This window comes from Balaenoptera acutorostrata, chromosome 3 (assembly GCF_949987535.1).
Source record: "Balaenoptera acutorostrata chromosome 3, mBalAcu1.1, whole genome shotgun sequence".
Taxonomy (NCBI): domain Eukaryota; kingdom Metazoa; phylum Chordata; class Mammalia; order Artiodactyla; family Balaenopteridae; genus Balaenoptera; species Balaenoptera acutorostrata.
Window position 1 is genome coordinate 31,865,179 of NC_080066.1, and position 27,629 is coordinate 31,892,807.

Below are 27,629 nucleotides of genomic sequence, written 5' to 3' on the forward strand. Positions count from 1 at the left end.
CTATAAATTTTCCTCCTACTATTGCTTTAGCTATGTCCCACATATTTTGATATGTTTTATTTTCATTCAGTTCTATGTGTTTTTAAAGTTTTTTGAATCTTCCTCTGTGATCCATATATTATTTAGAAGTGTGTTGTTTAATTTCCGCGTTTAGAGATTTTTCTTATAATAGCAAAGAAAAGCTACAGTATGGCCAGAACTTCCATGTTAAGGATAAGTAAGATGAAAAGACAATATATGGCAACCACACAAGTATCCTACCAAAAGAAAAGGGAGAGGAAGGAGGAAATAAAAAACAGCCCATAAACGGATCAATCACTATAGTAGTGGGTTTGGAAGGCAGAGAAGCGTTCTTTCTTTTTTTATGTTCTGTAATGGTATAAAGACTATGAGAACCATCTGTTCCGTGACCCTTTGAAAAGGTTCATCAGTCAAATTATGTGAGACTGGTGATGTTTGAAGGACATTTAGTTATTTGGCAGGTTTTGCATTTTTTCATATTTGTGATCTCTTTGGACTTTGAATCATTTTTAAAGTCATGAGTATAAATACTTCATAGTATTCTTTCATAAATATTTAGTAATATTTTTATAACTTATGTTCCTCTGTAAGCAAGGTTTTATCTACTATATCAATGGTAATTTATATATCTTGAATTTTTTTCTTGATTATACTTATGAGTTAATAATTAAACAGCATATTAATTAGCTTGCAAAGGTAGGAGTCTTTTTTCTCTCTTTTTTCTATTGTGGTAAAATACAGATAACATGAAATTTACCATTTTAACTATTTTTAATCGTATAATTCAGTGGTGTCAAATACATTCACATTGTTGATGTTGTACAGCCATCACCACCATCCATTTCCAGAACTTTTTCATCTTCCCAAACAGAAACTCTGTCCCATTAAACAATAACTTCCCATTCTCCCCTCCCCCAGCCCCTGGAAACCACCATCTACTTTCTGTCTCTATGATTTTTGACTACTCTAGGGATCTCACATGAGTGAAATCATACAATATTGTCTTTTTGTGTCTGGCTGATTTCACCTAACTTCATATTTTAAAGGTTTCTTTTTTCCTTTAGTTGGTAAGTTTAGCCTATTTATATTTATGCTTGTGAGAGATGTTTGGTCTCAATCCTATTGACTTGTATTTTATGTGGTTTGTTTAAATTTTTACAGGGTGCCTCAGAACTGCAGAAATGCATTCTTCATTTTTTATACTCCCCTTGACTTGGCCTGTCTCCACTGATTTAGGAAAAATAAACTTGACCCTTATCACTACACATTGATTTAGTCTCTTATCAGCTGAAAACAGTCTCTCCAAGGTTAACATTATCTCGTTCCAGAAGGTATTCAGCCCTTCAGCACTTCTCCCCTCTCCGTCTTCTCCTTTTCTGTCCCTGGTGGCATCTGGGTCTGGGGGGCCAGATTGAGCATCACAGCAGTGGGGGTGGGCAGGGTGGCGCTTGCTCTGTGCTGTCCTCCGAGCCCTCTCTGGCCTGCACTGGATCAGCTGCTGACATCTGAGGTCCTCTCCAGGGCCTCACCTCCAGATCTAGCTGCTTGGGGTTCTCCTGTCTCTTCTAGGGACTGCTTGGGGTACAAACGAATTCTAGGGCCCCTAATGCCCCACATGTCCCTTTTGAGTGTAGGTGTGGGGGAAGCATCGCAGACCCCTCACCCTAAATGTGCCCTTTGTCACTTTCACTGCCTTGTAGCAGCCCCACCTGAACTCCAGGCAACTTAAAGACCAGGCTCCGGACACAGGGCACGCATCCCCAGATGCTTACAAACAGGTTTCGGATTCCTGCAGCCAAGTAACCCTTATCTCAGCCTGATGTCAGAGGGGTGAGGTGCTGGGCTTCTGAGAAGGGACCCAGGCTGAATTCTGACTGTCCAGTCTGCTTCCTGACTGCTCAAGGCACCACTGTCTCTTTCTTTCTGGAAACTCTGTTCTTAGGTCACATTCCCTGTCATCCTCCCTCCCGCCAGTCCTACAAGCGCCCCAGGACTCCTCCTCCTCCCAGGATCCAGAACAAGCCATGGCAGGAACTCAGAGAACATTTTCTGAATGCTGGTCTGAGCAGGGTCTTTATCGCAAATTGAACATTCTGAGTGTGACAGCCCAATTCGGTTAGCCAAAGTCATCTAATTAATAGTTTCACAATTCAGTTATTGTTTATTAAAAGTCATCTATTATTTTTATGAGCCAGTTATTTTATTTCTTATTGCTGAGTTCATCAGGACCTCAGGTGGAGATCCTCAATGGTGCATTTTGGAGGAGGACCTTGATTTTATGACTGTCTCATTCTTTCCAGAGCCTGTTAGAATTTTTTCTTGATACTTACAGCTGCACTTATTACCAGCACTCTAATCTCCAAATTGAAAGCATCCAGTAACCAAGCCAACACTAATTAGGAAGCCACAGCCCTCAGAGGAGCCCCACTGTAACCAGGGCAACCCTGATTTAGCTTCATTGTGATGAAGAATAAATTAGGAGAGGACACAGCCTTTGGCTGGGGCTGTTGGGAACGCCTGGCTTTAAAGATGGAAGGAAACTTAGCTGAAAGTACACAGGCCTACTCGGTGTCTCCTTGGCCACCCTCTCCTTCCAGGTTTCCATTGTTGCTGAAAGGTGTAGATTTTATTCTACTAATCATGGGTCAAGAATAGTCGGCCCCTCTGGGCTTCACAAGGAATTTAGCATCTGACTGTTCTTTGTCGTTTGTTGTGATGACACAGAACTGTTCCCTTTGTAGTAACACAATTCTTTTTTAATTCACCTGCATGTGAATTTGCCATTATCATCAGTAAACAGATTTCATAGCTAACGCAGCAGCCTGACTCCAAACCCCAGAGTTCCCTAGCAAAGAAGACATTCTCAGCAAAATAAAAATTGATATGTTTAAAGTAAGCCAACGGTGGTTGCATACAAATACTTATCTGTCCTGTGTACTTGCATTCATTGGATGATACATGTTCACACAGACGCAGAGGCAGAGCCACACGTCTGGAATGTCCTGGGTGCCAGGGATGTGGCAATGACAAGTCAGACAAGTCCTGGCTCTGCATTCCGCGTGCGGCTCATGTTCTAGGCAGAGAGGTGGGTGACAGACGGGCAAACAGGAGAGACAGGTAACAGGAAACAGGAAGGGCTACAAGGAAAGGAGCAAGGAGGTGTGCCGAGGTGGCCCAGTCTTCTCTGAGCAGGTGACAGGTGGGCTGGGGCCTGAGTGATGCAGGGAAGCTCCCTGGGGAGGGGGGGGAGGGGGGCTTCAGGTCCGAGGGTAACCGGAGTTTGAGAGCAGGAAGCCCGCGGGCATGCGGGGCGCAGAGCTGGCAGCCTCAGCCCAGGCCGAGTGTCCCTCTGGTCTCTGTGGACTTGGAAGGACTCAGACCCTGGGATTTCTCTCCGCTGGACCTGACACCTGCCTCGGCCTGTCCTCTGGTGGTTTCATCCATGCGACTTCATGGCTGGGCCACTTCGGGACCTCTTCGCATCTCTCCAGTCTCCAGCCACCCGCTGGATAATGTTGCCTCATCCGTGTACGTAGATCTGGGTGAAAGCCGTGGGCAGGGTCGATTCGCTGCCCTGCCTCCCGCGACTGCTCACGGAAACGAAGCAAGAACTGGGAGGTTAACTGTCATCTCTCCCGACAACGTGGACCCCCATACATCACCTGGCACTCCTCGAGAGACCCCCAGGTATCCACACACGTAGGGTTTTTCTCTTGCCTTCTGAGTGGGGCTGCGTGTGTCCGGGGGACAGAGCAGGGTGGGAGCTGGGAGTGCGCTGGTGTCAGACGTGATGAATCCTCTTCTCCACCCTCCCCAGAGAACCCACCTTTCTCCTGCGGAGATGCCGAAGGGGGAAGGCCTGGGGAGGGAGCTGGGGGTCCAGGTGCCCCAAGGCCAGCCTCTCAGGTGACCCTCTGTCCCCCAGCCCTCACCCTGGCCCCAGAGGCACCTGCTGAGCCGGGCTGACTGGGCCAGTGTCACAGTTAGCGGGCCTCTAGTATCTGCCGGAAGTGTGGTCTCCAGAACAAAAAGTGGTGATTGAAACTGGCCATTTCCTGAGGGTGTTAGTGGCTCACCTGACGGGAGCACCAGTCACACTGGCGTCTGCGTCCCCAGAGCCCCTAGATGCCCGTTGTCAGAACAGCAGGCTCACCAGGAAGAAGGGCGTGGGCGCCGAGATGCCGAGCTAGGAGTCTGGCTGTAGAAGATGGAGGGCGGGGCAAGGGGGGGTAAGGCACCTCCCCTCGCAGAAAGGAGAAGACACAGACCCATGGCTGCCAGGCGCAAACGCACTCCTGCCCAGAACCCAGAAGCCTTGGGAGCCCGGAACTGTAAACTTTTCAAGAAAAGCCAGGAGCTGAGATTTTTATGTGCCATTCCCCAATTTTACCCTCAAACACTAGGTGAGCCTCTCCCTACCCCACCCCTGCCACAAGAGTAAAATACAATTTAAAAAATATAGTTAGAGAACAAACTTATGGTTACCGGGGGGGAAGGATGGGGAGGACGGATAGTCAGGGAGCTTGCGATTGACGTGTACACACTGCTGTATTTAACTGCTGTATTAACTGCTGTGTATAGCACAGGGAACTCTGCTCAATATTCTATAACAACCTAAATGGGAAAAGAATTTGAAAAACAAAAATAGGATAGAATAGGACAAAATAAAATAAAAATCAATGTCCATTTGCCCTGCCCACGTCCTACCTCCCCTTGTTCTTTTTTTTTTTTTTTAAAGATTTATTGATTGATTGATTGCTATGTTGGGTCTTCGTTTCTGTGCTAGGGCTTCCTCTAGTTGCGGCAAGCGGGGGCCACTCTTCATCGCGGTGCGCGGGCCTCTCACTATCGCGGCCTCTCTTGTAGCGGAGCACAGGCTCCAGACGCGCAGGCTCAGTAGTTGTGGCTCACGGACCTAGTTGCTCCGCGGCATGTGGGATCTTCCCAGACCAGGGCTCGAACCCGTGTCCCCTGCATTAGCAGGCAGATTCTCAACCACTGCGCCACCAGGGAAGCCCCCTCCCCTTGTTCTTATCTGACCCCCGCCTTATCTGGTATGTTCAGACCACTGAGATGACGAGCAGAATTCATTCATTAAGGCCTCACCGGGGCTCCGGTGCTGAGGATGCTTTCACTTTCACCCAGAAACACACAGCAGCGCTGTGAGCAGTGCTTTCTCGTGAGTAACTCTGAAGGTCACACCCCCTTACGTTGGATTAGAGACCAGAAAACAATGAAAACTAGTAAACTAGTAAAAACATTCTTTCTTGGTGGATGGTTTTGTTGTGTTTAAGGATGAACAGATACTAGTGAACAGGCATTTGTGTCTGGAAACAGAGTGATCTGGTGGGGGGATGCTGAGCCTGAGGGAGCCGGCAGCCCTGCAGTCGCCCCCCAAAGCTGGGGGCCTGGAGGGGAAGCAGACCCCCGCAATTCCTCCTTCCCCAGTTCTCCCGGTGGGCTCTTTGGAGTGTTCGGTGTGGAAGACATGATGGATGTTATTTTAAAAAGAAGGAGGGAGAGAAAGGAGGGAGGTAGAAGGAGGAGGAGGGGAGGGATGCGGGCAAATTAGTCCCCTCCCGTGAGGGTGGCGACAGGCAGGGGAAGATTACAGGCTGAGAAACCACGCAGGAGAGGGGCCATTTCATTTTCTAAAACACTATTTCCCGAGTTAACTTGACCTCAGAACCTCATTTAGGTCCTTTGCATTGTTTCTGTTATTCCAAACACTGCTGCTGCAGCACATCCCTGCTTGGGTCTCTCTGGAAGAAAAATGCTAAATGCGTCTCATTTTCCTGTTAACCAGCCCTTTCTCCATTTCCGCCAGCCAAGTCGGGCTCTGCTTTGATTACAGTGCTAACTAATGACATTTCAGAGTCTGGCCTAAAAAAACATGACTCTATATCATTAACAAAAGGCAGGGAGGAGGTGAAGGCCCCACCCCCGCTGGTCCAGAAGAGGCATCTGCGTCCAACCAGTTCCACGCCTCTCCTGTGATTGGGACATCTCAAGAATAGCAGTCTCGTTTCCCTGATCAACAGGGAGGCTGATGTGAACAGTCATAATTTACCAACTTCTGCCGTCCTTGAGAGTGTCATTTGAACAAAAAGGTCTTGTAAAAACTCCCAAGTCTGGGCTTCCCTGGTGGCGCAGTGGTTGAGAGTCTGCCTGCCAATGCAGGGGACACGGGTTCGAGCCCTGGTCTGGGAAGATCCCACATGCCACGGAGCAGCTAGGCGTGTGAGCCACGGCTGCTGAGCCTGCGCGTCTGGAGCCTATGCTCCGCAACAAGAGAGGCCGCGATAGTGAGAGGCCCGCGCACCGTGATGAAGAGTGGCCCCCGCTCGCCGCAACTAGAGAAAGCCCTCGCACAGAAACGAAGACCCAACACAGCCATAAATAAACAAACAAACAAATAAATAAATAAATAAAAACTCCCAAGTCTGTAGAACTTGTTGCTGTGTCCGATGAAGATAACCGCTGGCTCCCTGGCAGGAGTGTTACAATGGCACCTTCAGATTCTACACTCTTTAGACTGATTCTCTCTGTCTCTCTCTCTATCTCTGTCTCTCTCTGTGTCTCTGTTTCTCCGTCTGTCTCTGTCTCTCTGTCTCTCTTTGTCTCTCTCACAGTGGCACTCACGTGATGAAAAATTAAAAGTCTATGCCTCTGTTACATTTATTATTCTACAAATAATTTGAGCATCTGTTGCAGAGGCAACAGCTAACTTAGCAAACAGATAGACTCTGACAAAATGAAGACCAAAATAAAGGTAAAATATCTGATGATATAAATAAAAAGCAGGTACTGTTTTTTTTTCCCTAAAAGGTCAGGGAAGTTTTAAAAGCTTAACTTTATGATTTCTATAATAAAAGTTCTATCTCTGGAATTAGATATCTTTTTTCCGTAAGTGTTTTATACACACACACAATTAAAAAAAACACACAAAACCCTAGATTCTCAACAGATTTGGGGTTTTAAGGGAATTTTGTTAATGGATGTTCCCATTGACCCTGTGATACACGTTCCGAAGTGCAATGAAAGTCAGAGAATGGAGCAGCTCTTTGCTTTCGTCAGCAGCGTGCCCATATCCTAATGCACTTTAGTGATGTGGAGAGTGGAATTCAGAAACGTTGGTCAGTCATCACCATCAGGTTTCCTTGACAGAGTGAAATAGCATAATGAAAGCAATGTAGGGACAAAAACGTCAGTTTAAAGGTGGAAATTTAAATTGTAATGAGTTTGGAAAGACTCTGAAGAACAAGCCTAATGGGAACTTTTGGGGTCCTGGCCTCTCTGAAGCCACAGAGAGGAAAGCTGGTCAAACCTGGCCTTGGGACCCTCCTCCCCCAGTGTCAGGCTGGGCAGTGCTGGAGCATCACACACCTGGGCCCCTGTGCCAGCGCCCAGCCCACAACGCCCAGTAAGTGCCAGAAGTCAGGCTGACCGCCGGGCTACTTGGTCTCCTGTCACTATGTAACCAAAGCTCTATTTCCCCTTTTCTCAGAATAAAGGGTTCCAAGGGGAAGTGAGACACAGCTTCAAAGTCAGTGGACCAAGGACTGGGGCCTGGCTGCTGAGAGGTTTGGGGGCAGGCTCACTGCCCAGTGATTAGCACTTATCAGCCTGGCCTTCCGCTCCCAAGATGCCCAGGACTCGCCCCGGGTCGGGGGGTTGGAGGGGTTCAGAGGGGTGGCGGGCAGCACACCACAGAAGGATCCAGGGTGCTGGGGCCGAGGAGTGGCCTTCCCATCACACGGAGGCTAACAACTGGGCCACCTGTCCTGCTCCCGTCCTGGCTGGAGTTTCCTGTCACAGCACACGCCAGGGGTCTGCATCCGGCCGGGTGCATCCCCACACAGCACACCCCTGCATTAGCTTTACTGTCCTGCAGATGATGTGTGTATGTTTGCCATTTTACTACAGAACAAACTATAGTGATAAAAGCGAAATGCAGAAGTCATCTGAGGGAAAGACTGGAGAAATATTTTGATTTTTACTCTTCCCATTGTGATGGAGAAATTTGAATAACTGCATATTTTACAGAAGAACATTTTCTATTACATCCTGTGATCTTGAGTGTTAGGAGTAATGCTTGATACGTATTCCATACCCCCGAGATTCACTCTAGGATATGCATTAATACATTTGAAGTACAGGTATTTATTGAAAATATACTTAAGGATGAGATGAATTAGGGTAACAGGTGGTTGGAGAAGGATTTATCATGCTTTAAGTTGCAAGCCTGTTTTGGAATATACCCAGGATTTGTTTTAACCAGGTACGGCCGGATGACAGGCACGGAAACAAACGCCTTGAAAGAAGAGTGTGTTATTCACAGTTTCTAAGAAGAGGGGGCACCCCAGGCCAGGCAGGGCCACACGGGGAAGCACCAGGGCCAGTCAGGAGGCAGACAGAGCAAAGGGAAGGTATGGGCATGAGCCTTTATTGTGGTTTTCGTGGAAGGAATGGGGGAGGCAGGGTAGGTGCTCTGAGCAAGCTTAGGATCAGCTGGTTTGAATAAAGCCAGCAGACTTGGGCCTGAGGGTTGTCCCTAGTTGTCAGGTCCCTGGCCCTGGGGCGTTTAGGGTGCGGGACTACTGGCTTGGAGTGTGAGAGATAAAGGAGGTGGCTGGGGTGTGGGTGCTGGATTTGCAGTTCGCATGAAAGGCAGGCTCCTAGGCCAGCTGTTCCCTATCCAGGAACTAGCCAGCCCTGGAAAGGCACTCTCTCCAGGATGAACAAGACTCCAAGATGTCAAAGCATCACAAAATACAGAGAATAGAAAACATAATGAATACAAAACCTCCTTGAAGCCTTTAAGAGCCAACTGAATTAGCCAAAGTGACACTTTTGCATCCGTCTTCCTTCGTATCATTCTTCATCTATCGGTTTATTTCAGAGCTGGCTGGGAGCAGCGACCCCATGCAGGCCCTGCATAGCCCCGGGGAATGCAGAGGGAAAAGGCAGCCCTTGTCCTGGGACTGTGCCCTGTCACTTTGATGGGGTGACAGTTGAGTAAAGTGCCCTGCAGGAGGACCAGTGCTCTGGGAGAAATGTTCATGGGGAGCAGGAAACTTGAGTTTCAGGGGGCCTCAGTCCCTCCGGAGTGGCAGAGAAGGCTGCTCAGAGTAGGGAGCTTGTGCTGAGTCTTGGAAAACCCGTCCTTCCCCATCCTCCTCTCTTCAGGTGTGAGACAGGTGTGTTCCAGGTAGAGGAAATAGCATGCGAGGAGCCAAGATCAAAATGCAGCTTCCTTTTTGGTTTCCCACTGTCCCTCGAAGGTCTCCTCCTGACACATTGCAAGTGTCCAGCTCTGTGACTTTTTGCAAATGAACAAACTCATGGGACCAGCACCAGATTCAGAAGCATCACCACCATCCGTGGGAGCCCCCATCTCTCCTTCCCCCCAGTTGCTACCCTCCCCAAGGGCACCCACCATCCTAATGTCTGTCGGCACAAAGGAGCTTTTCCTGGCTTTCAACATTATAGAAACAGTCATACGTTACATCCCCTTCTGTTTCCTGCTGCTTTCATTCAACCTGTCTGTTCAGTCACGTTGTCGCAAATAGCTCTGGTTTCTCATTGTAAGAACCCACCACAGTGAATGTTCCCTTTCTTCTCTTGATGGCCATGCGGTTACTTCCAGGGTGGGGCTCCTGGTAATGGTGCCCGCACGGTGTTTGGTGCCCATCTTCTGATGGACACGCCCACGTCTTTCTGTTGCTTATGCCTGGATTAAAATTCCGGGTCATAGGGAACACCAACGTTTAACTTTGGTCGATGTTGACAGTTTTCCAAAGTGCTTTGTACTAATTTCCACTCCCCCCAGCAGTGTTCGTGTGTTCCATTTGCTTAGGAATCTGACATCTGTTGTGTGCAGGCGTCTACCCCAGACGTGGGCTGTCCCTGGTGCAGAAGCTCCAAGGGGAGATCAGTTCTTCCAGCTGCTGGGCAGAGGTGAGGAGACCTCATCACATGCCGGCATTTCTTAATCATTTCAAAGTGGGTCATGCATGTTTAAGGAATAAACTAGTCCTCCCTCAGTAAGCATCAACATTTTACGGTATCCTCATGTACATTTGCTCAGAAGCATTTCTTATAGGCATATCTACTATGGCAAGTAGGTTTCACCTCAAGTGCCAGCTTTTATCATCCGGCAGCAGGTGCTGAGAGCAGTGTGTTAAGTAGGATTCTGAGGATGTATTGGGACTCTATGGGGAGAAAGTGTGGAAGATGTGCTTACCACAAGCAAAAGAGGGAGAAGTGATAGGATGTGTGTCCCGTGTTTCCAGCCATGGGGGTGCACAAAAGTGAGTCCCAGTTCTCAAGGATCCTACAATGCTTTTTAAGAAGAGAAATAAAAAGGTAGAGTTAAAATACCATCATAAAGCAAGTGCCATCACTAAGAAATGAGCAATGAGTCTGGGAGGAGAGAGGACAGAAGTTTTAAATCTCATTGTGGAGATCAGGAATGTTTGCATCACAGAGGAGACCGTGGAGCTGGGCCTTGAGGAATGTGATTCCATAAGGGATTGGTTGGAGGGGGCAGTCCAGGGAGGGAACACCGTAATAAAGGCCAGAGTTGAAAGGTCTTGGCGTGTCCTGGGAAGGGAAGCAATTTGATGTGTCTGAACGCAGGTGATGTGGAGAAAGGCTGGTGTGGACTTATAAGTACAAGTTCTGGATTCAGTCCTGGCTCCGACACTGACCAGCTCTGTGACCTCGGGCAAGTCGCTTAACCTCTCTGAGCCTCAGTTTCTTCATTTGTAAAGAGAGGTGATAATAGAGAATGGAAAGCCCTTAACACAATGCTCACACTAAGCTCAGTGAGTGTCACCATGTCGTAGCAGTACTAATATTTCTCACAACTTAGTGATTTTGTGTCCGCTTAGAATTCTTTGTAAACATACATGTGTATGTGTCAGCACATATGTGGGTGGCCAGCTGAGCCAGAGAGCCACGGATATACCGAAAAACTGCTGAGATGTTGTATACCTCAGACTTACACACTGTTATATGTCAAATATATTTCAATTGAAAAAAAAATACTGCTGAGACTTCGGTATTTCTGTATTTTCAGGGGACAGAGTCACATGGTTGGAAGGCCTCCCCACTCCCAGCAAGGGTCAGCTCACCTGAAACATTCCTTCTGGGGCTTGTAGGACCCTGGGGGCGGGGGTGGATCCAGGAGGGGCTGGCACATGAGGCCAGGTCTCTGGCTTGGCAGGGAAGCTGGGGTGACCATCACTCCCCAGTGCCTGGCTGGACATGTCCCCAAATATGGTGAGACCTACCACCTCTCTGGGCACAAACAGGGGCCCCCGGTGCCTCCAGAGTCAGGAAGTGCCGGGGGAGGCCGCGAAGAGAGGCAGCTGCAGGGCTGCAGGGGCAGATGGATTAAGATGCCTGGGAAGGGGGGGGGGGTCCACTGTCGTCCAGCCCGTGGCCCCCCTAATGTGAGCTCCCGGCAAGGTCACACGGGGAGACAGTGGTAGAGAACTAGGGCTCATGGGTCTCAAACTTTCTATGTTCACAGCACACCTGTGAATAGTAAACATTTTGGCAGAATGTTGAAGAGATTAAAACCCTTAAACTAAGTCAATCAGTAAGTCAATGTGGTGGTAATTGTTTCTTTTTTTTAACATCTTTATTGAGATATAATTCATATTTCCATACTATTCACGCACTTAAAGTGTACAATTTCAGTGGTTTTTAGTATATCTGCCGATATGTTTAGAACATTTTCATCACCTCAGAAAGAAACCCTGGAGCCTTTGGCTATCACCCCCTCCACCCACTACTCCCCCCTGCACCCCCAGCCCCAAACAACCCCTCATCTTCTTCCCGTCTCCATGGATTTTCCTGTTCTGGGCATTTCACATGAAGGGAGTCAGACACCACGTGGCCCTTTGTGTCTGACCCCCTCCATTCAGCATTACGTTTTCAGGGTCCATCATGCTATCACATGATCACTGGAGTTTCTAGGGTCTTACCAATGTCATCCAGCATCTGGTGTGTCCTCCAGCCTAAGGGCCTCTTGTCCTGCATCATCAGGGCCTGAGCTCCAGGACCCCTCTGCTGCCGAGGATAGGGACACGCAGGACAGAGGTGTCACTCAGAGTGAACGGGGCCAGGCCTGGATGAGCTGAGTTACTGGGTTGGGCAGGTGTCCACAGATGAATGCAGATGTCTGTGGAAGTGGTAGACTCGTAGAAGTATTCGAAAATAGGGGTGAGTCTTGACAAACGTAGTTTCCAATTATAATAGAAAAAAAAACACCAATCATTAACAACATATGCACTTTGCACTTTTGTTACCACCAGCGTTCTTGGCCTCCTTAAGCAATAGAAATTGATCAGAGGCCCGACGAGAAATTCAGGCAAGGCTTTACTGGGACCCCTGCTGCAGCAGGGGGGAGCGAGAACAACCAACAGGTGCCCGTGCTCTCTCACTCAGGGAGGGGTGAGCTGGTTCCTTATATGGGGTGAGGGTAGAGGTGTGTCCAGGGGTCGGGCAGAGGGGTGGCTTAGGTGGTTTGCCCGCCCCTTGGTGGTGTTGTGTGCAGGGGGCATGTGCAGTACCCTGCTTTTGCTCCCGACACCCTGCTTTTGCTCTGGGCTCTTCAGAAGTGGCACATGGGCTTTTTGGTTTCTTTGTACCTTGCTGTCCATAATTTACCCCAACTGCGCATGCAAGCAGTTATTTTTAGTCCCTTATAGTTTCTTTGTGTTTTGCTGCTCAAGAAGACATTCATCCAGGTGCAAGCACTGCAGCAAAGGGTCCCAGGTCCCAGGTCCCAGTCTGTCTTATTTTTACCTCCATAACCTCATCTGATTTCGTGGTGACCTCAGGACCCTAAAGTTCAGAGAGATTCAGTGGCTGGGCCTGGGTCACTGTAGCAGGTGGAACCCGGAGCGAGCCTGCCTCTGTGCCCCACTCTGGGCTTCCTCTGTGTCCCTGCAGGCTCAGGGACACTCCAGGACGGGCTGCTCCTCCTCCCTCCAGGCTCTAACCACCCAGCCCCCAGGTCCAGCCTCCCCGCTGCCTCCCTTTTGGAGTAACTGAAGGTCATACATCTGCCTCCTTTGTGCTTCTGTAAGAGAATCCCAGGGGCATCCCTCCCTTTCTATTGTATACGCCCTTTCTCCTCCCAGACAGGCTGATGGGCCAAAAATTAGGGGGGCCAGGCTGGCTTTTCAATGTTCCAAAGAGATTCATGCAAAATTACCATGGCTTCATCTGCAAAGCTCTGCTATGTGGGTCCCAGTGACCCAAACACAGAGGGGCACTCCTGAGATAAATCTGCCAGCCTCTGCGCACCTAGATGTTGAGGTTAGGGAACTAATCAGGAGGTTTCCAGAATTTTTCTTAGAATTAATCATAAACTCAGTGGAATAACTGAAGGGAAAAGATTGATTTTGATGTCCATTCCCTGGGGTCGCTGAAGGGTTATTTGACGTGATGAACTGTGCTTTCCAGCTGAGCCCAGTCTCTCCCTTCTTCCCCAAGAAGCTCCCTTGCCATTTACATTAGCGACTTCAGTGCCAATGCCAAGGTAGGACCATGGTCATATGAAATCACTCCTTGTAGGCTTTCGAGATGTGGGAGAACAGACTCCATCAGGAGAGCTGGACTTTTCCCAGGTGATAAGAACACAGGGATTCAGTGTAACCCTGGGCATCACCCCCTGCTTGAGGGTCGTGGCAGGTGCCACCTGCCAAGGGGGGAGCTTGGGTGCCAATATGGTTCCATGGGAAGAAGAAAGGAAGATACCCATTTGGTGCCTTCCTCATGGCTTCTTTTTATGGGTTGATTAGACTCTAAACCAGAGGAGCTTTGGGAAGGCTATTTGGCCCGTGTTCTTGGGGGCAGCTGTCTCTCTGGTGTGTGCCTCGTTGGTGCCCAGCGGCCATTCAGCCTCGAGGCGGACCTGTGAGCCGAACTGTTCCAACTGGACTTCTTCTCTAGGACTTGAAATCTTTTTTTTTTTTTTGCCACGCCACGCAGCATGCGGGATCCTAGTTCCCTGACCAGGAATCGAACCCGCACCCCCTGCACTGGAAGCTCGGAGTCTTAACCACTGGACCGCCAGGGAAGTCCCAGGACTTGGAATCTTTATCAGAGTCACCGATGGGTGGGGGAAACGAGGGACCTCCACCCAGCTGAGCATCTGAAGGAGATGGCACATATTTCAGGCCACCTAGATGGCCTCGACTGCTGCCTTGCAAGATTCTTCCATGGTGTACACCCTTCTCGTGTTTTCATAAACCTGTTCTTTTTTTCTACATGTGCCGATTTTATTAATTGATTATTTCATAGAAAACCATCTACAGTGGACCCTTGAACAACACAGGTTTGAACTGTGCGGGTCCACACTCACACACAGATTTTTTTCCATGGATGCGACCTGCAGCACTACTGGATCCAGGTTTGGTTAAATCGGGGGTGACGACCATAAAGTTATACACGGATTTGGGGCTGCACAGAGGTCGTCACCCCTAACCCCCTCATTGTTCAAGGGTCACCTGTATTTTTTCTAGATATTCAAGTTTACTGGCACAGTTAGTCCCAGCATTTTCTTCTTGTTTTTAATCCCCCCTGCTCTCGTATTTATGTCCCCTTTCTCATTCCTAATGCTGTTAGGGATAGTAACTCTTTGCCCATATCCTGAAAATATATCCAGGAGCTCCAGACCCACAGCCTAGAAGCTTGGTGGCCTCATTGGGAAACGTGTGTGTTCTGGCTGTTCGGCCCTAGGCCTCATTGGCCAGTTGTCCCCCATGCTTTGTCCTGGTCTGTCTTTTGTTTTGAGACTTCACAGATTCTGAGACTCTTGATTTGCTTTTCAAAGGACTCCACACATCCATGTTTCTGCAACCATTCTTTTATGTATTCCTGTATTTTTATTGTTTTAATTTAGATGCTCAGTCAAATATATTATATCTTTAAAGACATACAGATGGCCAACAGGCACATGAAAAGATTCTCAACGTCACTAGTTATTAGAGAAATGCTAATCAAAACTACAATGAGGTATCATCTAACACCTGTCAGAATGGCTATCATCAAAAAGTCTACGAATAATAAATGCTGGAGAGGGTGTGGAGAAAAGGGAACCCTCCTACACTGTTGGTGGGAATGTAAATTGGTGAAGCCACTATGGAGAACAGTATGGAGGGTCCTCAAAAAACTAAAAAGAGAGTTGCCATATGATCCAGCAATCCCACTCCTGGGCATATATCCAGACAAAACTATAATTCGAAGAGATATATGTACCCCAGTATTCATAGCAACACTGTTTACAATAGCCAAGACATGGAAACAACCTAAATGTCCATCGACAAATGAATGGATAAAGAAGATATATATATATATATATACAGTGGTACATATATACAACGGAATATTAGCCATAAAAAAGAATGAAATAATGCCATTTGCAGCAATATGGATGGACCTAGAGATTATCTTACTAAGTGAAATAAGTCAGAAGGAGAAAGACAATATCATATGATATCACTTATATGTGGAATCTAAAATAGAGCACAAATGAGCATATCAACAAAACAGACTCATAGATAACAGACTGGTGGTTGCCAGGTGGGAGGGGGCCGGGGGAGGAATGGATTGGGAGTTTGGGGTTAGCAGATGCAAGCTATTATATATAGGATGGATAAACAACAAGGTCCTACTGTATAGCACTGGAAACTATATTCAATATCCTGTGATAAACCATAATGGAAAAGAATATATATGTATAACTGAGTCACTTTGCTGTACAACAGAAATTAACGTAATGTAAATCAACTCTACGTTAATAAAAACAAAAAAAAATTTATCTTTTTATGTTTTTGAGACAACTGTAGATGAATAGCCTATTATGCCATCACCCTTTATTAGCAAACTATCTTCTCCTACTGCACTGAAATGCTTCTCATATACTGGATTCCTGTATAATTTCTGAAACTATTCTATCTCATCGAACTCTTAGTCTATTTTTAAGCTGTTACCTTAGTGTTTTGATAATAGCATCTGGATAATTAACTTAATGTCTGTTAAGGCATCCACTCCTCCTATCATTCTTTTCCAGTGTGGGGGGATAATTCTTGCACATTTATTATTCCGAATAGTCTTTAAAATACTTTTGCCCAGTACTATCCACTCCACTGGGACTCCGCTTGGGTACCAGCGCACCTGTGCATCCCTGGGAAGGACCAGCATTTTCAGGACGTCACAGATTTCTACTTAGGAGCCGATTGTGCCCTCCGTGGATTCAGGCTGTGTGTATCAGTCCGGGTTCTAAGTTGTGAAGAAACCAACTTGAGCTATTTTCCTTCTGAAGGAATTATTATAGGACCCTCAATAGCTCAGAGTCTCCAGAATAGCCAGAAATCAAGTTTGGGGACTACAAAGCCAGGAAAGGAGTGATGTCCAAAATCACACCAAGGAACTGCTTGCTGTAAGGGGGACCCTGTCATCACCCCTGGGCTTGTGGCTGACCCCGCTGACTGTGGGCTCTGGACGCTGCCCCCAGAACCCCAGCTCCTGCCCTTCTGGAAGCAGCACATGTCTGCTACTTGCAGGGCCAGAGTGGAGCCGGTTCAGTGCAAGCCTCTTTGCATCCCAAGCTGCCACCTAGAGTCTCCTGCAGGCTTGTCATGTCCCATGGGGGGAGCCTGGGGCGTCTGCCTGCTCTCTCGCTGCAGGGCCGCCTGGGGAAGCCTTTCTGGGAAAAGTGGAAGACATAACGAAGAGATTCCTCAAACTGGGAGGAGGGCTCAGTGGTAGCGGGCAGCCAGATAAAATGACCCACATCTCCTGTACCTGAGTTTTTGCCATTTAATAGCATTTTATACATAGCTTCACATAGGTCATTAAATTGCCGTGTTTAATTTCTAAGTATCTTGTATTTGTTATTACTTTGAATAGAATATTTTTTTCTTTTTTTAATTGGTTGTTACTAGTATATTTTTTCATTGGTTTTTAAAATTTTTAATTGGTTGTTACTAGTATTTTTTTAATTGGTTGTTACTAGTGTCATATTTATTATAACTAATGTAACAAATACTCTTTAATTCCCATCATTTTTAGTATAGTCTCTTAGATTCTTTTAGATATTCAACCACATTTGAGAAGAAAGATAATTCCATCTTCTCTAATATTTACACAGCTTACAGTATTTTCTTATTTTATTAAATTAGCTAGAGTTTCTAAAACAATTGTGTAGAATTGTGGTCATGGGTGTGGATAACTGTCTCATTCCTGATCTTAGTGGAATTGCCTCCAGTATTTCTCTGGTTCAAATGATGTTTGCTTTTGATATTTGCTTGATAAAAGCCTTGTCAGGTTTAAGTCGTTTTCTCATATTCTTAATTGACTTATACTTTTTATTATGAACGCCTGCTAAATTTTATGCAGTGGTCTTATGATATTTATTTATAGGATCGCATGATTTTTCTCTTTTGATTTGTTGATGGAACAAATTTCCTTAATAGATTTACTACTGTTCTAGAATTCTGTTTCTAAAATGAACCTTGGGTATTTTTCAGGGTAACCTAGGCTTTGGAAACAAGTAAATACATAATGTTTAACAGAACAAAGTTTTACTTCTCCCTTGTGCTATGTGGCCAGCCAGGCCTGGGGCTGCAGCAATCAGAATGCACACATTGACCAATGAGGCTGCTAAGCTTCCAGGTTCTGGACATATTTTCAGGAGATGCTTTCTGAGTACAGAGCCAACCCTAGGGAAAGTGTAGCCAGAGACTGAGAAAGACAGCACTGAGACCATTTCAGTACCTGGCTGCCACCATGCCTGAGTTCCGAACCTTGGACACTTTGGTTTTGGTTTTATTAATCTATAAATTCCCTTTCTTGTTTAAGGCATTTTGACTTGGGTTGTATAGTTCTCATTCAAGATTACTTTTTAATACAGCCATGGAATATAATTCCTTTAATATAGCATTGGATTCAATTAGCCAGTTTTTTGCTTAGAACATTTGTGGGTTTTTTTTTTTTATTGAAAGGAGAAATTGGCATTTTGGTTTGTTAGTGGGGATGCGGAGCTTTTGTTTTTCCTTTTCAGAATTGCTGGTAAGGTTATGCTAGCTTTATAAGGTAACTGTGGTGTTTTCTTCCTTGTCTCTTGGTCTGAAATTGTTTTGAAAGGTAGGAATTATCTTTTCATTAAAGGTCAGAGTGAACTCAGCCTGAAATGCCATATTGGACTTTCCAATCTCTTATGGTTATTGATCTTTAGGTTTACTGCATCTTATGGACTCAGTATCATAGTTTTATTTTGCTAAGAAATTATCCATGTCCTCTAGATTTTCAAATTTATGGCTGTAGAGCTGCCCATATTCTTTTAATCTCTACTATATTTATAGTTAAATCTCCTTTCTCATTCCTATTGTTGTTTACTTTGGCTTTCTTTTTAAAAAATCAATCCTACCAAGGATTTGCATTATTATTATTTTTTTTTTGGTCTGTTCAAGAATCATCATTAGGCTTTATTCGTCCTAATACCCGTATTTCTATTCCATTAGTTTCACTTTTTACGTTTGTTAAATTTCTTTTTTTCTGTTTTCTATTATTTTGTTTTCATTCTTTTCCTAATTTAAGTTTTACATTTCATTTACTTTCAAGCAAGCCCATCCATTTTTAACTTTTTCTATTGAGAAATACAAAACACATATAGGAAAGTGCACAAAACAAAAATATGTAGCTTAGCAATTTATCAAGAGTTAAATAACCATGTGACCTCCACTGAAGTCTAGAAATAAAGCATCCCCAGCATCCCAAAGCCCTCCTTATGTACTCCCAGTTCACTGCCTCTCCAACCCCCCAAAGATAATCACTATGCTAATTTTTATGATATTCACATCTTTAATTTTTTAAACAATTGTACCAGCTATGCATGCATCTCTGAACACTATAGTTTAATTTTTCTGGTTTTTTGAACTTCATCTCAGTAGAAGTATTTCTTTTGTATCTGGCTTCCTGTGCTCAACATGCTGTGCGGTATACTTGTGTGGCATGTTGCTGTATTCATGTTCATTGCTTTATAATATTGCATGGTATGAATATAAAACAGTTTATTCATCCATTCTGCTTTTGATGGACATTGAGCTCTTTCCTGTGTGAAACTGTTTTAAGTAATGTTGCTATGAACTTTCCAGTACATGTTTTTTGTAACCATTGCATGCATATCTGTTGAATATAGTCCTAGGATGGAAATATCTGTTGGGTATTATGTTAGATTGAGGCACAATCTTTAACTTAAGTAGATAATGCCAAACTGTTTTCCAACATTGCTGTCTCAATTCACACCCCACAGAAGTGTATGCGTTCCTGTTGCTTCACATCCTTATCCTCACTTGGTATTGTCTATTGTCATTATTCTTCAGTTTTAGCGATTCTGATGGGGATGTAATGACATCTCACTTTATTTTGATTTCTGTTTCTCAGAGTACTATTGTGGTGGGGCTCAATATGGCATGTTTCATAGGGGTCGTTTGTCTTTTTCTGAATATTTAAGACAGAGCTTTTTGTTTGTTTTGTATATAAGTCATCTGTCACTTACATGTGATGCAAAATCTCCTCCTATTTTTACTCTCTTATGGGTATTGTTTGATGAAAAAATTTTAATTACAAATAGTCAAACACATGAGTCATTTGTTCATTCTTAACACATTTTGAGCCATGTTTAAGAAGTGTTTCCCTATCCCAGGGTCATGAGGATATTCTCTTATCTTACCTTCTCATAGTTTTATTGTTTGGACCTTCATGTATTCATTTAATAATCCATGATAAAAATGCTTTAAAGAACATATATATTTAATTAGGTCCTATTTGTTTATTTTTGTTTTTATTTCCATTACTCTAGGAGATGGATCCAAAAAATATTGCTACGATTTATGTCAAAGAGTGTTCTGCCTATGTTTTCCTCTAGGAGGTTTATAGTATCTGATTTTACATTTAGGTCTTTAATCCATTTTGAGTTTATTTTTGTGTATGGTGTTAGAGAGTGTTCTAATTTCATTCTTTTACATGTAGCTGTCCAGTTTTCCCAGCACCACTTATGGAAGAGACTGTCTTTTCTCCATTGTATATTCTTGCCTCCTTTGTCGTAGATTAATTGACCATAGGTGCGTGGGTTTATTTCTGGGCTTTCTATCCTATTTCATTGATTTGTATTCCTGCTTTTGTGCCAGTACCATACTGTTTTGATGACTGTAGCTTTGTAGTATAGTCTGAAGTCAGGGAGCCTGATTCTTCCACATCCGTTTTTCTTTCTCAAGATTGTTCTTGCTATTTGGGGTCATTTGTGTTTCCATACAAATTAAAAAAATTTTTTGTTCTAGTTCTGTGAAAAATGCCATTGGTAATTTGTAGGGATTGCATTGAATCTGTAGACTGTCTTGGGTAGTATAGTCATTTTCACAATGTTGATTCTTCCAATCCAAGAACAGGGTATATCTCTCCATCTGTTTGTATGGTTTTCTGCCTCCATCTCTCTATTGTTCAGGCAAAGGTAGTTTGGGTAAACATGTGGGTATTGGAAACCACATCACTGCCTGTATAGAGCACGCTGACGTTATACAGGAGGGAGTGAAAGTCGTGCACACAACCTGGCCTCTGAAATGTTCTCATCCATCTCACAGCTGTCCCCAGGCTCTGCAGGCTACTGGGAGCCCATGGTTCCCTGTCACTCCAATACCATCTCTGCCCCCATAGCCAGCCCCTCCCCATACTGTCTTACTCCTGCTTCAGACAAGAGATAAATCAACCCCTAGAAATTTTACATAGTTAGGCCTCCAATTCCAGAATAAATATTTTCTAGCAAAGAGGACCAGAAATAAAGTTCCACACAGGAATTTTCAGATTTCAGCAATTTTGTTTCCCGTTCACTCTTGTTGTAAATCTCAGTGCCTTAAACAGTGGGCTGAGGGCGGGTGTGTAAGACACCTCGGGAGAAGGCCAAGAAGAGGCCCGTGCCCTGGGCTGCCTCAGGGGGGAATCGGTAGCCTCAGCTCCCCAGAGCTGGGCCTTGTCAAAGATGAACAGAGCTGTACCTCAAAGTGGTGAGGACAGGTTTTCATTAGAAGTAGAATGTGGCAGTTGGGAGGAGAGTCGAGTGTGTGCTTGAACTTGACTTCAGTTTGCACAGAGGTGACCAGGTGTGTTAAAGGAAGGATGAGGGAGTGGGGGTGGGGGGGAGTGGGGCCTCAGTAGAGTCAGAAGTGGAAAATCACAACGGGTTAGCAGGGTCCATGCGAAGATGCCCGCTGTCTGTGCCAGCTGCTGGCAGTCACCAGAGACAGGCTTCCCTCCCACAGAGTCTGGGACATGGGCCCTCTTCCGAGGCTGGAAAAAGCAGCCAGTTCTCCTGGCGGCCTTGGGCTTTCTCAGGCAGGCACTTATGGGGGGATCAAGTCCTGTAGGGATGTTGCCTTGATCTGTTAGAGCATGTTTGTGTGTTCAGGCCTTTATAGGCCGTGGTCAAGGCCTTGTGGGGAAGAGGGCTCGGGGGAGCCTGGGCAGAGTTTGACCAGGAGGGAGCCTGTCCACCAGCCTCCCTCCTGCCTCCCTCCTGGGTGGTGCCGCCCCTGCTCCCCTCCCATCCCCCTCAGGTCCAGGATGCTCCGAGGCAGAGTGGCCCTCTCCCTGAGCACATGGCCAGCTCTGACAGCCAGGGTCCACCCGGCACCCAAGGCTGGGGACTTCAGAACCCCCGATGGGCAGGGGCACTTGGGGTGCTTTGACCCTTTTTTTTAACCTTTGTTTTACCTTTTAGCAGTTTTACCTTTTCCCTCGTTACCTTTTAAAACTTGGCCTCGAGAATCATAACCCTTCTTTTCCAGTTTCTTGGGACCAGAAATAAACGTTGCCAATGACATGACCGTGGAGATTTCAGTGGCCAGAGAGCCATGGCCATTCCCCTTGGTCTGGCCCATGCCTCTCTACCAGCAGCGGCCCTGACACTGGTGGGCAGTGGGCCCTGTGGACCCCCAGGGTTGGGTGCGGGGTCAGGTGTGGGCTGTACCATCTCCCGGAGTGTTGTATGGGGGTGTTGTTATGGCTGCTTTAGCCGGGCTTCAGCCCTGGAGCCTGGAGACATCTCTAAAAACGTGAGCATCTCTAAAGGCAGGTTTCGCAGCCCCTCCTGCCGTAGGTGGGCGGCCGTGGCGGGGGACAGTGGTTTGTGCGGACACTGCCCTCCTTCCCCTGCCTCCAGCCCTGCCCCCGAGGCCCACGCGCAGATTTGGAGAATCACTAACGAGCAATCCTGGACACACGAGGTCCCCCCCAACTCACTCAAACGTGTAGTGATTCAGATACATAAATCATAAATTATTTAAGAAGACTGAATGAAAAGAGCAAAGATGAGGCATAAAATAGGTAAAGGATAAACTATCTAGAGGTTTAAAATAGATGAAAATTTGGCCATGGACGATGCCCTTGACCTATGGCTGTCCCTCTTTTAGTTCACTTTTCCAGAAGCCCGAGGCTATGAACAGTTGGGTGCGTGTGTGACAGCCCAACCAAGACTGGAGATGGGTGGGGACAACTGTGTGTGTGTGCAGTGCAGTGAGTCCTCTCTTATTTCTGCAGCCAGGCCAGGGCAGGTCCACTTCAAGCTGCAGGTCAGGCTCAGGTGTGCTCTGTGGCTCTCCTCCTGGGGTCCAGGCTTTTAAAAACACTTGAACTGCATTTTTTCTTTCCATAGATTTTAATTTTCCCAGACGTTTTTATTCATTCAGCCCTTATTGAAGGCCCACACCTCCTGGGCATTGTGAACATTGTAATGGTTAAGATGTGGCAGCTGCCCTTGGGGGCACACAGACACGAGTCACTGCTGCTGAAAAAGTGAGTCTCCAGCAGGGGAGAAGCAAGCAGCTCCCGAGAGGGAAACCAGACAAGGCCTCAGGGATGGTGCTGGAGTTGGGTCTTGACGGATGAGTAGGAGTTTGCTAAGCCATGAAGAGAGACAGGAGCTGCTGACCGTGGGAACAGAATGTGTGTTATCACAGACATGTGATAATGTCTCCATGCTCAACTTCATGTAATTTTCTGTAACTTTATAGCTTAGGTTTCTTCAAATTTATTTTTTTATTAACTGCTTTTAAAATAGAAATTTTAAATAATTCCTAATAGTGTTTCTGATGTCTTTTGTCTATTAAAAAAATCATCTTGGCTTTATTATTTAAAGAAAACGAGATGGGATGCTTGTCACATTGTGTTCTTAAGCGTGTGTGTAGCTCAAGCACGTGCCCGGTTTTAACCGTGAGCTCTGTGTACCCCTGTCTAGATTAAGTTCGACAGCGTCGAGGTGTGTGTCTGCTGTGAGATGCAGCATCAGTCGTCGGGCTGCAGCAACCTCGGAGAGACGCTGAAGCTGAACCCGCTGCAGGAGGACTGCAACACCGTGCGGCTGACCTTGAAGGTGACCCAGGCTCCGCTGCTTCCGCCTCCCATCCCATCCTTGCGACGTCTCGACATCTCGTAGGAAGGTTTTATTAACTGCATTCCTTTCAGTTCTTAGTTCATCCAGCTGGGTCACATGCAACAGGGAGTATCTTTCCAGAGAGCGTTTTAAACCATTAGAGATTTCCACTTTAAAGGTTTCACTTTCTGGGTTTTCCATTTCCACCATTTCACTCTCTGACTCCCACATCTGTGAAGCAGGGCTGAATGGTTGAAAGAGGTTGTTGCAGATGTGGATGTGATGCGTGCTACTGCTCTTCCAACATTTTTTAAGAAATTTATTTATTTTCGGCTGCGCTGGGTCTTTGTAGCTGCACGCGGGCTTTCTCTAGTTGCTGCGAGTGGAGGCTACTCTTTGTTGCGGTGCGTGAGCTTCTCACTGTGGTGGCTTCTCATGTTGCGGAGCTCGGGCTCTAGGCGCACGGGCTTCAGTAGTTGTGGCTCGCGGGCTCAGTAGCTGTGGTGCGTGGGCTCTAGAGCTCAGGCTCAGTAGTTGTGGCTCATGGGCTTAGTTGCTTCGCGGCATCTGGGATCTTCCTGGACCAGGGCTCAAACCTGTGTCCCCTGCACTGGCAGGCGGATGCTCGACCACTGTGCCACCAGGGAAGTCCCTCCAACATTTTTCTAATTGAAGTATAGTTGATTTACAATGTTGTGTTAATTACTACTGTACAGCAAAGTGACTCAGTTATACATACATTCTTTTTTTATATTCTTTTCCATTATGGTTTATCCCAGGAAATTGGATATAGTTCTCTGTGCTATACAGTAGGACCTTGTTGTTTATCCATCCTATATATAATATATAGGATATCCATCCTATATATAAGGATTGGGAGTTTAGGGTTAGCCTCTGATAACCCCAAACTCCCAATCCTTCCCTCTCCCACCCCCCTCCCCCTAGGCAACCACCAGTCTGTTCTCTATGCCTGTGAGTCTGTTTCTGTTTTGTAGATAGGTTCATCTGTGTCATATTTTAGATTCCACATATAAGTGATATCATATGATATTTGTCTTTCTGACTTATTTCACTTAGTATGATAATCTCTAGGTCCATCCATGTTGCTGCAAATGGCATTATTTTGTTCTTTTTTATGGCTGAGCCAACATTTTTGCTAGTACATTATCAGGGAACAGATGGGTACTTATTTTGCCTTTTTAAAGATATTTGGAGCAAGAAATTTTATAGTCTCCCATGGCAATCTATTCTTATGTACAGCATCTGATTTTTCTTTAATGACATGGAAAATTGTTTATATCACTTCTTTCTTTTTCTTCCTACAAGTTTTTCCTACTCCTGAAAATCAAAATTGGCCGCTTAAAAACAAGTATGAACAATGAACCCGATTCTTCTCTTTTCCCTGAAACTAAACTGCTAAACATTTTTTGAAAGCTGCAGCTATGGTCCAAGCAGCCCTTGGTGGGTGGTAAAATGGTATTTACAGTATACAGGGAGCCCTGTAGTACATATGTGTGTAAGGGATGCAGTATGTGGGGATCTGGAGGCTCCAGAGAGCCACCCTGGCACCTGGGAGAACGGAGGGCAGTGTTGCCGTCTGGAACGGGGGCCTGTGGTTGGTCCTCCATGGGTGTCATTTCAAATGCTGGCAGTGGTGAACCAGCAGGTCTGGGGAGCTCCCTGTGAACTCCAGTGCCCTGGGAAGCTGGCTGGCAAACGAGCAGTGGCTGCAGAGATAGAGGATGCGCCTGAGGCCCCCAGCACCTCCCTGTTTCACAGGGAGGATGGTCCCCGCTCATTGGTCCCAGCAGCCCACCAGAGTGACAGATCCAGGGGGTTGGAGGAAGCCAGAAGGCAGCAATCAAGGGCCCATGCTCTTGGTTACAAGGCGTTCCTTGCTATCTCACGTTGAGCATGGCCACGGCTTCTATCTTAATAGCTCCTGGGGATGCTCAGAGTCATCCCCCAGCGTCAGCCATGCTCACTCTGATTCCATTCTGCCTACTCCTAAGTCATCTGCTCAGCCCGGGCACCGTTTCTTTCCCTATTTAAAAAACGTCACAAGACAATAAGTCATTATAATGACAGTGCAACCCCTACCCCCCGGAAGAAGCTGGCACACCCCCGGGGCATCTTGCAGTGCTGCGGACTGCCTGGGTGTGCAGATGTTGTGAAGTGATCAGGCCACACCCCTCTCCCCGGTGGATGGATTGTAGGTATCTGGCCTGCTCCCCCAAGGCCTGGAGTTCCTAACCCTGCACTCAGGGGGCCCCTCCAGCCCCTGAGGAGGTGACTTTGGCTTGAACAGTGAGGATGGTGTGGGGTCAACAATGCTCCCTCCAAGAATGCAGTCTGGCCTGGGGGAGCTGTCCACCCTCGTCCACTGTTCTGGTGCCCTGACGAGAAGGCCATGAGGGATGGGGTGGCTTGAATGGAATGGAGTGAAGGACACTGAAGATGTTCCAGCCAAGCTGGGAGCCTCGTTGAATGGCTCATCCCCATGGATGTTTGCGTTGCCTGGGACAATGGTAAGAGTTGAAGGAAAAGAAAGACTGCACCAAACTTCTCAATGAATTTGTTTCCAAAACATAAGTAGAGGTAGCACTGGTGGCGTGAGGCCAAGAGGAGGTAGGATTTATGACTGAGGTGGGAAGAGCAGCAGTTTGCAAACGAAGCGACCAACAAGGGATTAATTTCCAAAATATACACACAGCTCATGCAGCTCAATATCAAAAAACAAACAACCCCATCGAAAACTGGGCAGAAGATCTAAATACACATTTCTCCAAAGAAGACGTACAGGTGGCCAAAAAGCACATGAAAAGATGCTCAACATCACTAATCATTAGAGAAATGCAAATCAAAACTACAATGAGGTATCACCTCATATCAGTCAGAATGGCCATCATCAAAAAGTCTATACATAATAAGTGCTAGAGAGGGTGTGGAGAAAAGGGAACCCTCCTACACTGCTGGTGGGGATGTAAGTTGGTGCAGCCACTATGGAGAACAGTATGGAGGTTCCTTAAATAACTAAAAATAGAACTACCATATGACCCGGCAATCCCACTCCTAGGGCATATATCTGGAGAAAACCATAATTTGAAAAGATACATGCACCCCTATGTTCATAGGAGTACTATTTACAATAGCCAAGACATGGAAGCAACCTAAATGTCCATTGATGAATGAATGGATAAAGAAGATGTGGTACATATATACAACAGAATATACTCAGCCATAAAAAAAGAATGAAATAATGCCATTTGCAGCAACATGGATAGACCTAGAGATTATCATACTGAGTGGAGTAAGTCAGACAGAGAAAGACAAATATAATATGATATCACTTATATGTGGAATCTTTAAAACTATGATACAAATGAACTTCTTTACAAAATAGAAACAGACTCACAGACATAGAAAACAAACCTATGGTTAGCAAAGGGGAAATGTGGGATGGGGGGGATAAATTAGGACTTTGGGATTAACATATATACACTATATATATAAAATAATCATAAAATATATAAAATAGATAATCAACAAGGACCTACTGTATAGCACAGGGAACTCTACTCAATATTCTGTAATAACCTATATGGCAAAAGAATCTGAAAACGAATGTATATATGTATATGTATAACTGAAGCACTTTGCTGTACACCTGAAACGAACACAACATTATAAATCAACTATACTCCAGTATAAAATAAAAAATTAAATTTAAAAAAAGAGCAGCAGTGACCAGCCTGCCCCTGCCCCCCAGCTGAGGGCCTGGAAAGGGAGCAATGGCTCTGGGGGGAGCTGAGATTCATCCAAGATCAGGAAGACAAGGGACTCTTAGAAGTAAGAGTTTGTTTACTGCTGTCCTCTAACTTTGTTTTTGTTTTCCAAAATTGTTTTGGTTATCCTAGTTCCTTTGTATTTCCATATAAATTGTGGAATCAACTTTTCAATTTCTACAGAAATCCTGCTGGAATTTTGATTGAGATTGAACTGAATGTATACATCAACTTGGAGAGAACGGATATATTCATGGTTTAGCTCTCCATTTATTTAGGTCTTCTTTGATTTCATCAGTGTTTCTTTTTTTCCATCAGTGTTGTGTAGTTTTTAGTATATAGAGCATAACATATTTTATAATATGTATGCTTAGAGT

General features: G+C 45.8%; 1 protein-coding gene across 3 annotated transcripts in view; it reads left to right on the forward strand.

Annotated features, from left to right (window-relative positions):
- Positions 1-27,629, forward strand: part of ENTREP2 (endosomal transmembrane epsin interactor 2) — a 424,923-nt gene that overhangs the window by 332,967 nt on the left and 64,327 nt on the right. For 2 of the 3 annotated variants that reach the window (XM_057544109.1, XM_057544111.1), the window contains exon 4: positions 23,333-23,467. The exons of the other annotated variant lie outside the window; for it this stretch is intronic. In XM_057544109.1, the coding sequence (XP_057400092.1) occupies positions 23,333-23,467 (135 nt within the window). The remainder of the gene's footprint in view (positions 1-23,332; positions 23,468-27,629) is intronic. 3 annotated transcript variants of the gene reach the window in all.